The sequence below is a fragment of the Varanus komodoensis genome, unplaced genomic scaffold (assembly GCF_004798865.1).
Source record: "Varanus komodoensis strain SLA01 unplaced genomic scaffold, ASM479886v1 scaffold112, whole genome shotgun sequence".
Taxonomy (NCBI): domain Eukaryota; kingdom Metazoa; phylum Chordata; class Lepidosauria; order Squamata; family Varanidae; genus Varanus; species Varanus komodoensis.
Window position 1 is genome coordinate 177,382 of NW_025335322.1, and position 13,377 is coordinate 190,758.

Genomic DNA, 13,377 nt, shown 5'->3' on the forward strand with positions numbered 1-13,377 from the left:
ATACGTATCTGGATGCTCACCTGTATCAGAAAAATCTACCTAGACATAAATAACCCTGCAAAATTTCTAAGGACCAAGCACAGACGCACATCGTGCAGGGGAAAGGCAGTGCCGCATTTGTAGTTCACAAACTCATTGTGCACGTGCCCCTCTCTTGATCTCTCCAGATTAAATGTTCATTTTTTTCTTGCTTAAAAACAGCTGAAGTCTACATTTCTTACATTTCAATTTGCCTTCTAAGGTCATATTTGTATTTCAGATTCCCAGGGAATGAATATTTTATTGCAAACCCAAGAAACTCTTTAGCAAATGTTGCCGCTGACTCAGAAAGCTCTTTTTCTTATCCCACAAGAATTCACATTTAAGTAATTTTGGCAGAATACCCTCATGCATTTTTCTTACATAATGCAGTAGTTAAGCATGTTATCTTTGAAAAGCCTTCCTTCTTCTCTCCTCCAAGGAATGTTTTAAACAAGTACACAAAGTTAATGTCATCAATAAGCAATAAGGATGCTTCCTTTTTTGAACAGCAAAAATAAAACTAAAGGAATAAATAGCCTAGTACCAGAATGTTTTATCAGCAATTGCAGTATGACTACCATTAATAATGTGATCCTCACATTCATTTTAATTTCCTTCTGCCCAGCAGCCAATTTCCCCTGTATTCTATTTAATCTGAAACTCCATATAGTGCACAAAAGCTTATACCTGAATAAATGAGGTAGTCTTTAAGGTGCAACATCTTATTAAAATTAATGACACTTATTTCAGTGATTCTGTAAACTTAACTGTTCAATAACAGCATGTGAAATACAGCAGGGGTCCTTTGCTAAAGCCTGCTTTACAACACAAGCCTATTTTAAAGTTACTTTAACTACAGATTTGCAGGAAAAATGTGCAAAAACGGTTTATGGATTTTTTTCTCTGATTTAGTAATGCACACTACAGTAATGGAAATTATATAGCACAGCTCTGGAAGCTGCTAAATAATGGATATTTATTAATGGTTCAATTGAGGATTATGCTGTTTTTCAGCCAGATTGGCGGTTAAAGCGGCTTAAAATTAGAATCCATACAAAAGCACAAAATGAGCGATAAATGGAGGTGTTCGTGTAATGCTCTGCTGGATCCCGACAGCTAGAATGTTCCAGGCTCTTCCTCTAGAAGGAGCTGCAGATAAACTCAGACTCTTAACCCACAGCCAGGACTGAATTTCAGCAGAAAGGCTAATCTCACTGAATAAAAAAAGGTACGGCACAGCGGACTACTGGGTTGTATTTTTCCTTTCAAGTAAAGAGCGAGTCCCAGATGAGCACCAAGTCAACCCCAGCACTCAGTACTATTCATTCACTCAACAGGCTCAAGAGCGTTACCCTAAGCGCTGTATAAGTATAAAACTGAAGGGGTATTTAATTGTACACTGTTCATCTTTTGTCATGATTATCTTGACGTTATGCTTCATTTAAGATTTTGTTTGTAATCTGCATGTTGGCATTAGCTGCCTTGAGCACAATTTTTGCAGGGCTATACATTATTGTGGACATGGCTGGAGAGCTCTTGGGCTCCGTTCCTAGGAAATTAGGTTTGAGCAAAACAGAGAGAGTCCGATATCCATTCCGCAGTCTACTGACAGGTAGGAAGAAAAGGGCGGAAAAGGAAGCAGTATTGATCTGGCACATGAGAACGGCAGCTACTGGGAGGCAGAGCCCAAACTCTTTGTCCAGGAGGAAGAAAGCACACGACACAATTAAATGTTTTTCCCTTCATGTTTTGTTTTGTTTTTACATAGTGTATCTGTTATTGGTCAGTGTTCAACAATGCAGCACTCAGTCCAAGGCTCAGCTACATGTCAGTGCAGTCTCAGTCTTTACTGAACTCTGCCAGCACCCATCGCCTGTTCTCAATTATGGCTTTCAGTTGGGCATATTCCTTCACTAATTCCTCAAACTCGGGACCCAGCGTTTCGTAGTTGGAAAGGATCTTGCGTGAAGTGGCTAAATCTTGCTCTTCTTGGCTTAATGTTGCTTTCAACTTATCCCTACAAAAAGAAATGAATGAGTGAACGAACATGTTGCAGCGAAAGCTTTCACAAAGAGACCTAAGCAAGGTACACATGTTTCTGTTCTGTTCACATGTATACATTCAGTTTCTTTTCTGTTTATCCTGTGATTTTCTCAACATAGTACAAAGAGGCTATATAGTCATTTATTTTTTTCTCTCTCTCTCTCCCACACACACATATACACACACTTTAAACTCAAGAGTACTAGAATCACAGTGAACAAACGCTAGAAAAACATGTGCTTTCTTCCCTTTGACCAGGAGTGGGGAACTTTAGGCCACTGATCACTGAGTGGTTTTCTGGCTTTTCTGCATTTCCCCTCGTTTCAAAAATTTAAAATGCCTCTGGCTAAGGCTTAGCTATCAACACTAGGCGCTTTATTCTATTAGATGCCACTCTTTTGCAGTATTTTTGTCCCTATTTTCTTTTGGATTTACCCTCTTTCCCTTCAAATCCCATCCACCAACAGAATGTGCCCCCACTCCCCAGAGTGTCTCTGAAATGGAATTTGGCCCTCAGACTGATAAAGGTTCCGCAACATGCCTTTGACCTATCGCAATCCGTACAGGTAGCTGAAGGAAACCTCTTCAAGATTACCTGAATATGATGCAGCCAAGCCTCAAGAACAAAGATGCAAATGAGGCCACAAAAATAAGTACAGTTAAAAGTGAGGCATATGTAACCCTCAATTTGCTTTTAGCCTGACCCCAGAACTAGTGAGGACGCAAGTTACAGGAAGTGCACCGCAAGCTGACTCTTCCAAACTTAGGGTACTCCAGAGATCTTTTCAAAAGGCAATTCCTGCCTACAAGATAACATTTGCTGGTAATCACTTTCCAGCTGCCATCTGTGTTTACACCTGCCACAACAGGAGGACTTACGAGGTCCCAGTTTCGTATTACAGATCTAAAGCCTTGCACAAAGATGTGCCCCCCCCACAACACACACGAATGCCCGCTTACCTCATCATCCGATGGACATCCACTTTCTCAGGTGTGTAGGTTTCCAAAAGGATGCTCAGTTCCTCAAGCCTATCATAGAGAGAGCTACTTGAAGGAACAGAATTGACAGACAGCAGGCTCCTGCCCCTGTCAGATTCCCAACATACCGCTTCTGGCCTGACAGTTACTCATAGTTGTCGTTATTCAGCGGTTCGGTCATGACCGACTATAAGTGATCCGATGGGCCAAATCTCACCACACTTTTCGATCCCGTGCCACCTCTTTCAGCTGATCTATGCTCTGGCCCACATCCTCTTAGACGGAGCCTAACCACCTTGCTCTTTGGCGACCTGGTTTTCTCTTGCCACCGAGCATTCCAGGCATTAAATTTTTATTTATTTATTTATTCATTTTCCGATTTAAATCCTGCCTTTTTCCTACAAGGGGCTCAAGGCAGCTTACATTCTCCTCCTCCATCTTATCCCCACAACAACAACCCTGGGAGGTAGGCTGGACTGAGAGTCTGTGACTGGCCCAAAGTCACCCAGTTGGCTCCATGGCTGAGTGGGGACTCGAACCCGGATCGTCTGAGTCCCAGTCCCATGCTCTTAACCACCACACCACACTGGACCTTCTGCATGTAAAGCAGGTGTGATAAACAACCTGGAAAATGCTTGTCTATCATCCTATTTGAAACAGAATTACTCATGAAATAACTGCACTTAAAATTAAAACATGTCATTATCACCAGCAGAATTCAATAAATTAATTAAGTAATATGAAACAATGGAATTATCATGGTATGGCCCTCTTGCCAAAGCCCTCTTTTTACAAACCTCACTGTTTACTATCAGAAATATAATGGGATAATTGGAAGTTGTATTCCAAAACAGACTGCTCATATTTTACTTAATCCTTCTTTTTTACAGCTCATCCAAATCTTCCTTATTAAACTATATGTCTTCTCTCCAGATCATTTAGCACCTTTTCACTCTCCCAGTACCTCAACCTCAGGATATCAGACACAACATTAACTAAAAAAATTCACTAGTGTGGCTGGCCCAAAGTCACCCAGTTGGCTCCATGGCTGAGCGGGGACTCAGGCGACCTGGGTTTGAGTCCCATTCCCGTGCTCTTCACCACTACACCACACTGGCTCTCTCTTTTCTAATGAGCTTGATCTTGTGACATAGACAAAATATATAAGTCTCAGCTTTACTTATGGATGATGGCCCAACACAGGCATCTAAACCTCTGGAAGATTCCAACCAAAGCTTCAACACATCTTCTAGATTCTAGTTTGTACTTCTCTCAAGCTACAGACTTCTGACTCCCTTGCTTAGGCATAAATGCCATATTAACATATTCACTAGAAATGTATGGCAGCCAGAACTGGAAGATTTTTCCTGTCATCCCTAAGCTCAGGAACCAGCATCCACCAAGCTCAACGTCTTCCCAAACATGGCATGAATGGAAGAGAACACAGGAAGACCTCACCGTATTTTGAGGAACATGGCGTTGCACTTTGTCTCCAAGTATCGGGTGTTGAGCTGGTCAAGTTCAGATTGGGCACCAAGGCGAAATTCACAGGCCAGGCTTTTCAGTATGGCTAAGCAGCGTAACAAAACCTGTAGATATGAGGAGGTGGAATGAGAAGGAAGGGCAGAATATGCGCAGGGCACCACAGGTAACCCATGCATCCACAGCTTCGTCATAATTTTCCAGGCTCTGTGATTTTGGAGAAAAGTGTCATCATATGGACAGTACTCAGGAAAGGCTTGCTTGTTGGTTGGGTGCTGGACACAGCCCACCAGTTTTTTGAAGGATGCTTCTGGTATCCCATGGCAGGGGTTACTGGAGCATGAGGAGAGAGATCTTGTTAATAGGTATGCAGGAATTAAAAGCTGTTTGGGCTTCCAAAAGGTTAAAACAAGAACTCACTTGTGCTCAATACACTACCAAAAAAAGCAAACAAACAAACCCTGAGCAAATTCTGACGCAATCCCTCAATAATGGGGTTTTTGTATTATTCCCTGGCCTCTTACTTGGAAAAGTTTTATATTCTATTCCTTACCTGGGGATAGGCAGCTTTCTGCTGCTCCAACAATCCCACAAGCTCTTGGCTGCGAGACTGTGCCTCTTTTAGGCGTTGCTTCTCCGCAGCCAAATTTTCTGCCAGTGTCCCAGACATAACTGCCCGAGCAGACTCACCAGCACCATCTGCAAGCAAAAAAGATCAAAATCAGGGAACGTAAGTGGGATGGTGCTGTTGGATCCACATCCTGTTTATGCACTTCCCATGGGTTAGCCATTGTGGGAACAGAATGCTGGATTAGACGGTCTTTTAGTCTGATCCAGCACAGCTTTTCCTATAGGCTTAAACATTAAGCCCCAGACCTAATGGCTCTACAAAGTACCTTTGTTTTCCTTCAACAGTTATAGTACTTCCTGCATCTCCAGGAGCTCCCCTTACCACCAAGGTTCAGAAATGCATCTTACCAGTCTCAGGGCGATAGTAACCAAGCACAGCCAAGCATTTGGACTTAAGCCGTTTCTCCAATTCTGTGGGGAGGCGCTTTTGCATTTGTTCCAGGTCCTGTCACAATGTATGAAAGCAAAGAGTATATCAGACTAAAAAGGAACTTAATTGTCATTGTTTCCTGTCAATAAATACTGGGGATTTTAGAGTATTTTCAGAGAGTGGATTCATGCACTAAATACTCAAAACCTATGCTAGGATCATGATTTTGACTGAAACTCATCCAAGAACTCAAGGTTATGGGTAAAGCAAAGTTAGGGAAGAGAAACCTAGCTAAATGGGAGCCTAAAGCCAAGTAATACATTCAGAGTCATAAAAATACTAAAATACATGAATACCTTTATTACAACCTTGAATACCTTTATTAATATTCACAAAACTGTAAGCACCTTTTTGCACCTTAATCAAGCAAGATATTACAAAAAGCAAAGGGAATGGAAAAGGGGGAAAATGCTGGCTTGAAGTTGAAATCATGAAACCTGTATTGTCCAAGTCTTAAGATGGAACAGAGGAAATGGCATAGACTTAATTGGATTAGGCTGCACTAGGTATCTGCCCTGATTCAGCAATGTTGAAAACAGCTCAATTTGCCTCAGTTCAATTCAAAGTCTGCCCAATCAGACTCAAAGCCAAATCTTGATCTGGAAATCTGGTTTCAAATCTCCCATTGATCATAATTGGAAATCAACAAATTACTATCTTTTTTCACTCTTTGACGTAACTGAGAGGTGTAGTCACCCATTATGAGAGGAGGACACCACATAAATAGATGTGGGGGGCTATGCTAAGCACATTCAAATTTTAATTAATTTTGACAAGGCAAACCGCCAATAACATTTTTATTTCTTGGCAGACTGGACAAAAATTTAGGCTTAGCTGCCCCTTTCTGATGAAAGTGAGACTGCCAAGTTTCAGATGAAAAGGCTGCGGGAGTTTTATGCAAGAGTAGATTTTACATTCTGAGGGTTCCGAAAAGGCTGTTCTTGGTCACCTGTGTTCTTCCCAGCAATTTGAATGAAGATGGTATTCATTATAGAGGCTGTCCCTAAGGCAGAAACCTGCACAATTCAGAAAAAATAGTTGCAAGGTCTAGGAAGCTGTGATGAATGAAGAATAGCCTAAAGCTCTGTATTCTGCCCATTTGGCACCAAAGTCACAGAATGTGCAATTGGAGTGAAATGGATGTGGAAATGCAGAAGTACAGTAAGTATTTTTTAGGAAAGCAAACCCTAACCCTAACCCTAACCTTGTTACATCCACCCAGGATCCACAGCATTAACATTCCTTCTATTTGGAAAAAGACTGAGCAATAAAACAGTCCTGTAATATGTTACTGCAACGTACTTATCCTAAAGTACCAGAATCATAAAGACCAAATAAAACCATCTACTGTGATTAGAAGCCAAAACTGTTAGTCACAAAGATATAAATTAAGCGATTCTATTTACTGTAAATATGTCCTCTCTGAGGTTCAATGAGCCTGAAGGTAATTTAATCTAACCCTGGGATAAAATCTGTCACAGATTAGTCTGACATATACAGATGCATTCAGTTAATGCATAGCAGAGCATGTGAAACCGAAGTAAAACTCTTGGTAATGCTATACAAGAGATAATGGCAATAAAGTGAAAGTTTAGTAATTCAGCCTAAAGAGAAAGGATTACAGAAGCACATCCGGGCCTCTAAACCATTTATTTGTGGGGTACAGGTCCATCTTACTTGCTTAGGGGGGAGAAGCTCCAATACATGGGAGGATTCCAAACCCAAGAGTGATGACTCTGTGCCTCGTATAGAAGGATCAGGATGTAGGATTTGTTTCAGCTCAGCTATCAAAAGTTGCTTCTCCAGGACCTCCAAGAACTGAGGGTGAGAGAGATTAGAGACAAAACTAATTTATTTTCTGTACCACCCAATAGCTGAGGCTCTCTGGGCAGTTTACAACTTGCAGCTTAACCTTCCCCATCCAGCCCATTAGACCTTCCTCTCCCAAAAAAAGGGCCCTAGGGCCTTTCTCTGAGCATATACAGCCTTATATAGTCCCCTGAAGACCACCAAACTTCAGTTTTCACACTCCTTGAGAAATTTATTCCCCAGGGCTCATTTAATACCTTCATTTCTTTCCTTAAAGTCCCACTTCTTGCTTCTGAAGTTAATTAAAGAACTCTAAGATCCCACTTTAAAGCTCTCACCATGCACATCATTTTACAGGTCTGACCTCTTAGCTAGTCTCAAAAATGTTCATCCCCTTCCATGAGTTCCTATGGTTACATATCATGCAGTCCTTATTGCTCATTTTCCATTTCTCTACAGCCATTCAGTTTTTCTTCAAACATTACTTTTCTATCCTGTGGGGCAGGACCGGTTCCCAATTCCCTTAGAGCCTCCTGAAGAAGCCGATGTATCACTTCCCACTTCAGCCAGTTTGCTCGGCATCGCTGTAATTCCTTCCGTGCCTACAAGGGAGGAAAGTGAGAAAAAGGTTAGACAGCAATCTAGGTAGCTGTCTGATAAACTGTTGTCAAAATTACAGAGGACAGGCAGGCAGGAACAGTTATGTTGTGAGAAAAAGAATTTACAGCCTGAATTTGCATACATTTATCTTACACAGCATATTCTGTTTCTCCTAGCTATAGTTTAAAGGGCAAATAGATATGTAGCATACTGAGCTTTTGGAAATCTTGCCAGTTTTCTCATTCCAGCTTCTGCGATTTCAAAACACAATGCTCACAGCTTTCAAAACTCGTATTTGCAGTCATCAGACTCAATAATTTGTTTCCCCCCCCATCCTCACCCCCCAAAAGCAATAATACAAGGTTGGCTTCTCAAGATAATGCTTTTTATATTCAACTTTATCTGTACTGGCACAGAATACTCATGAGGTGCAAAGTAGCTTGGGTAATCCTACCTCCTCCATTTGCTGTGCCAGGTTGACACTGAGCCCGCTGGAGTCCATATGTGTAGTCAGATCCATTAAAAGGTTAGCCAAGCCTGGGTTGGCAGCCAGATCCTCCTCAGTAAGTGAGCAAGGGGGAAGGCGGCTCCCACAGCCTATTGGGTCAGACAGTTAGGATAAAGTTCCTCTCTCTGAAAGTTTTCAGTTTGCCTCAGATAAACACAGTGATATTACCTTTCAGCAGCAGTTCAGCACCCACAGCAGATGCCATTAGCTCTTTACCAGAGAAAACCACCTAGACAATGAGAAGGAGAGATGAGAGCAGTTAGAAATGCTAAGACAGATTCCACAAAGTGAGGCAAAATGATACAATCCAGGTAAAGCCCATACCTACGGTACAGGCAGGTGAAAAAAGAACTGCATGCAAACTGAGGGCTGCACCTGGCTACTGGCATACCAACATATCCATTGATTAACTCATCCCAACATGGGGGAATGATTAGAGGATCAAACCCAGTGTGTCATATCCATATTAATTTACAGGGCACTGATGACAAGCTTTTTTAGAGGACCATACAAACTAAACGGCCAAGTTTTGTGTGCAAGGACAAGCAACAGCAAGGGGGTGGACTTGATGGCCTTCATGCCCCCCTGCAACTCTACTATCCTATTATTCTAAGCAAACCAGAATCCCAACATACCCCTCCTTGGAGGGAAGGCACACCAAGCTGCCAGTCCCCAACATTTACATCAAACTGTGTTAGATCTGTTTCTTCCTTATGGAAGATCGCACTAACCTGCAAGAAGCCTTCCTATCATAAAACAGGTCTTTATAGCAACCCCAAGCACATCTCCAAATAACCAAACCCACAGAAATGATTACTATTACACTGCATTTATACCCCGCTTTCTCCCTCTTGTAAATTTCACGGCCAAGCCGGGACTAGATCCCTGACCCCGACCCCCGATCCTGCACAGAAGTGGCCACTTTCCCTTCCCTCAAGGGTCATGCCAGCTTGAGGAAGATGAAACCTGCACCAGTCTTCCCCACACAGGTGCCTTCCTGGTGCGTTCAACTACAACTCTCAAATCCCCGATGGGACTTGTAGTTAGCAGGATCTGGAAGGCACCGGGGAGGGGCAGGCTGCAGTATTTGCAGCCAGCCACGGTGGCCTCAAGACGGGCTGAATATCCCACCTGAACGTCCCTCATGCACAGCCGCAGTATTACCAATAACACTACACCCCGCCCGCTTTTTAATTCTTCTCACAAACAGGACTGCCACTCTCAGCGAGGGAAAGTAAGTTCCGCACTTTTAAGAAAGCTTCAGGGCAGGCAGAAATTCAACAAGCTCACCACTCGCTAAGACAGAGGGAGCTTTACCGGTTTTATCTCTGCCTGGTGCAGAACAGTTGAAAAGCAAAGGCGCCTTTCCAGAAAATAAGGCAGAGGTGAGGTGCTGGGGGCCCTGCCCACCAAGACAGCAGCCTAGGAATCCTCCATTTTTTCTGGAAAAGGGAAATTTAGTATGACTCAGCAGCAGCAGCACAGGAACAGAACTGCCCGCAACTCCATGGACGGGGCAGCAAAAAGGGGGCAAGCGGCCACGCCGAGGCGAAAGAGAGGCGCAAGTGACGTCACGGGACCTTTCCCGCGCTTTTTCCTCTCCCGTCTTCGTTCCCGCCTTCCCCTCCCCGCCGCCGAAGACTCGACTCCCACGTGCTCGAGGCAGAAAGTTCCAACCGTCTTCCACGCGCCGGCGAATCGTAGCCCCGATGGGTACGTGAGCGCAGGAAAGCGAAAGGTAGGACCCGCCCATTGGGGGGCTAGGAAAAGAGTGGCGCGTTGCTAGCCAATGAGAGGCTGCGGGAAGAAAAGAAAGGCGGGGCTTTGATAATATTCATGAAAAGGGGCGGGGAATGGGGAGGGAACCGTCACACGCTTCTTGGCGTCCTGATTGGTCGGCGCCTGCCAATCCTTGATTGATGTTCCTTCCCAAACTTAAGGAGGGCGCGCATTTTTAACTCTTTCCCAGCCGCTGCCGTGGCCCCTGTGATTCCCGCCACGCCCCCAACACCCCACATGCAGCAGGGGAATGACGGGGGGACATGCGCCGTGGCATAGAGAAAAATGAGCACCTTAAGTCCTGTTCCGCCGCACGTGAAATTTTTTTTCGGGGGGGCGGAAGATGCATGCTTCCCGCAGCAGAAAAAAGTGCTTTTCTTCCCAGCTGCCTGGGGGATTCTGGGTGGTGTAGTCCAAGATAGCTGCAGGGTGCCCAGCTGAAGAAGACTGAGTTACCTGCAAAGATTTCGGCTGGTTCTGGTCACGTCCCAGTGCTGCAGAAAGCGGGGCAGAGATATTAGGGGAGGGTCAGTGGGGCTGAAGTCCCAGATCTCTGGGGTGCTTTCTGCCGCCCGTGGGCACTCGCCCAAATAAAGAGGCAGGGCCTTGGGGAGCTCGGTTGCAAATGATTTTTCTGGATTAACTGGGTTTCAGCTCACAAGAGCTTCCTATATTGCCGCCTCCCTCCAATCTTCCTGCCTGAGAGCTTTTTCCTGAAATCCAGTGCCTTTCCCCTGCCTCTACATGCCTTGGGGGTGTTTAGATCATGCAACCTAAATTAGCAAATGCAAATTTGTGCATTTTTTATTTTGCCCTGTGGGTCTGAGCTTGGATGGGTGGGAACTCCACCTGTCAAAACTCTTTCTTCCACAGCACTACATTAAGATTGCAGGGAAGTTGTTGCTAATCCCCTTTCCACCCTAGAAAGAGATGTTTAATAGTGACTCTCTCCTGCTGGGGGGTGGGGGGGTAGTATTAGGCCTTGGAACCAGCTGGCAGGGTTCAAATTCTTTCTGTGGGGCAAAGGAACTGCTGTCATTTTGCTTCAGCTTCCTCCATATGTAAACTTTGTGTGTTGCTTTTACTGAACACATCAAGTTGCTAAAGGGGTGTAGATAAGGAACAATTTTAAATTGTCTATTCTTAGGGTTTTGTTTTATGGACATGCATGAACCACCTTGAACTTCCATTTTTTTTTAAAGGTAGGTCTATGCTTGTAAAAGAAGGAACAGAGAACATTATGTAGTGCAAATGATTCACAGGGTGTGATAAGCTTGCAACTGGGGCCCAGCACATGTAGCTGAGCATACAGTGGATTTGTTTTAGTTCAACTGGACTTGGGGGATAATGATCTGAAGGAGGGGGACTTTGAATTGGTCCCATTGTCATGGCTGGCTCACTGCCTGTTGAAATTTAGAGTACCCTTTTGCAAGGGTGGCCCAATTAAGATCATTTCAATACACACCCCCAGGCTAATGAATCCAGGCGGTTTGTGGAGTGGTTTCTGCCCAGTTTCTGCCCAGTGGAGCGGTTTAGGGTCACTTGGGGCCTGTTACACACTGGCCCAAAGGACACCTTAGACCACAATCCCTGATGGAATGTCACAATGTACCCAGACACTAACTGTAAACCCCAACAACTGAGTCCTTATTTTGAATGTCACCTCCAAAGGGAAGCTCAGCTCATGCCAACAAGAAGCAGGGCCTTCTCAGTGGTAGTCCCAAAATGTGGAAAGAACTCCCCACCAAGGCCTGCTTGGCTCCAACTCTTTAAGGTTAAGGTTATCCTCACTGATGAGGCCTTTACCAAATCTAAATAGCACATGGGGGCATTGGTAGCTGTTTTTCTGCAGATCTAATAGCATGAGCTGTTTAGTTGTAAAAATGTGGCTTTAAATATAGTTTTAATTTTACTGTAATTGTATAGTGCTTTAGTGTTTTAACCCATATTGTATTTATTATTGTTCTTCACCGCCCTGTGTGTTTCAGCTCAGCTTTTGGGTGACAGAGAAATTAAATAAAGAACATTTTTTCTCAGCAATCAGCCCCATTGAACAGAATGGAACATACTTCTGTGTAGGAATGTATTGGATTGAACTGTAAAGGAAGGCAGTGAGAAGAGCCCCCCCCCCCCCATCATCTTGCAAAACCATTCCCAAGACTCATCTGTTGCTAGCCGGACGTCTCGGAAACCTCACAAGCTGTGCATGGACAGCCACGCAATGCAGTTTGTTTCTAGCGGCTGATATTTAGGAGTAACCGACTTCTGCCTCTTCCTCCATGGATCACTGCCTTGCCGTGGCAAAGGGGCTTGCATAGCTCAATGAAGCTATGAGCTCTGCCGTGCAGGGCCACCCAAGACGGACAGGTCATAGCACAGAGCTCCGACAAGGCGTGATCCACTGGAGAAAGAAATGGCAACCCACTCCAGTACCTTTGCGATGAAAACCCCATGGACAGTACCAAAAGGCAAAAAGATGAGCCCCTCTGGTTGGAAGGTGTCCAATATGCTACTGGGGAAGAGTGGAGGGCTAGTACTAGTAGCACCAGAAAGAGTGAAGCAACTGGGTCAATGCTGAAAGGACACTCAGTTGCAGATGTATCTGGTGGTGAAAGGAAAGTCCGATGCTGCAAAGATCTATACTCCATAGGAACCTGGAATGTAAGATCCATGAATCAAGGCAAGTTGGATGTGGTCAAACAAGAGAAGACAAGACTGAACAGCGACATCTTAGGAATCAGCAAACTAAAATGGACAGGAATGGGTGAATTTAATTCAGATGACCATCAGGTATACTACTGCGGGCAAGAATCCCTCAGAAGAAATTGAGTAGCCTTCATAGTCAATAAACGAGTAGGAAAAGCAGTACTGGGATACAATCTCCAAAATGACAGAATGATCTCAGTTCGAATCCAAGGCAAACCATTCAACATCACAATAGACCAGGTCTATACCCCAACCACTGGTGCTGAAGAGGCTGAAGTTGACCGGTTCTATGAAGGCCTACAACACCTTCTAGAATTAACACCAAAAAATGATGTCCTTATCATCATGGGGATTGGAATGCCAAAGTAGGAAGCCAAAAGATTACCGGGAT

At 44.1% G+C, this 13,377-nt stretch overlaps 1 protein-coding gene across 2 annotated transcripts; it reads right to left on the minus strand.

Annotated features, from left to right (window-relative positions):
* Positions 1 to 1,752: 1,752 nt before the first annotated feature.
* On the minus strand, positions 1,753 to 10,210 carry HAUS4 (HAUS augmin like complex subunit 4). Of its 2 annotated transcripts, none has more exons than XM_044420985.1 (10): positions 10,082 to 10,210; positions 8,670 to 8,730; positions 8,448 to 8,590; positions 7,879 to 7,995; positions 7,262 to 7,402; positions 5,503 to 5,599; positions 5,078 to 5,223; positions 4,501 to 4,631; positions 3,025 to 3,093; positions 1,753 to 2,038 (listed from the first exon to the last, which is right to left on the minus strand). In XM_044420985.1, exons 2-10 carry the CDS (start codon positions 8,704 to 8,706, stop codon positions 1,861 to 1,863), a joined length of 1,059 nt encoding a protein of 352 aa, XP_044276920.1. In that variant the 5' UTR covers positions 8,707 to 8,730; positions 10,082 to 10,210; the 3' UTR covers positions 1,753 to 1,860. The 2 variants fall into 2 exon arrangements, with proteins under 2 accessions (XP_044276920.1, XP_044276918.1); XM_044420983.1 differs by lacking the exon at positions 10,082 to 10,210 and adding an exon at positions 9,819 to 10,071.
* Between the last annotated feature and the right edge of the window lie 3,167 nt (positions 10,211 to 13,377).

Bases quoted from the DNA above. Each gene is read 5' to 3' on its own strand.
- HAUS4 (XM_044420985.1), bottom strand. From the start codon at position 8,706: ATGGCATCTGCTGTGGGTGCTGAACTGCTGCTGAAAG. The intron at 7,403-7,878 runs GTAATGTTTGAA...TCTCACCCTCAG, and splicing joins CTGCCCCACAGGATAGAAAA to TTCTTGGAGGTCCTGGAGAA. The intron at 4,632-5,077 runs GTAAGGAATAGA...TCATATCTACAG, and splicing joins AGAAAGCTGCCTATCCCCAG to GTTTTGTTACGCTGCTTAGC.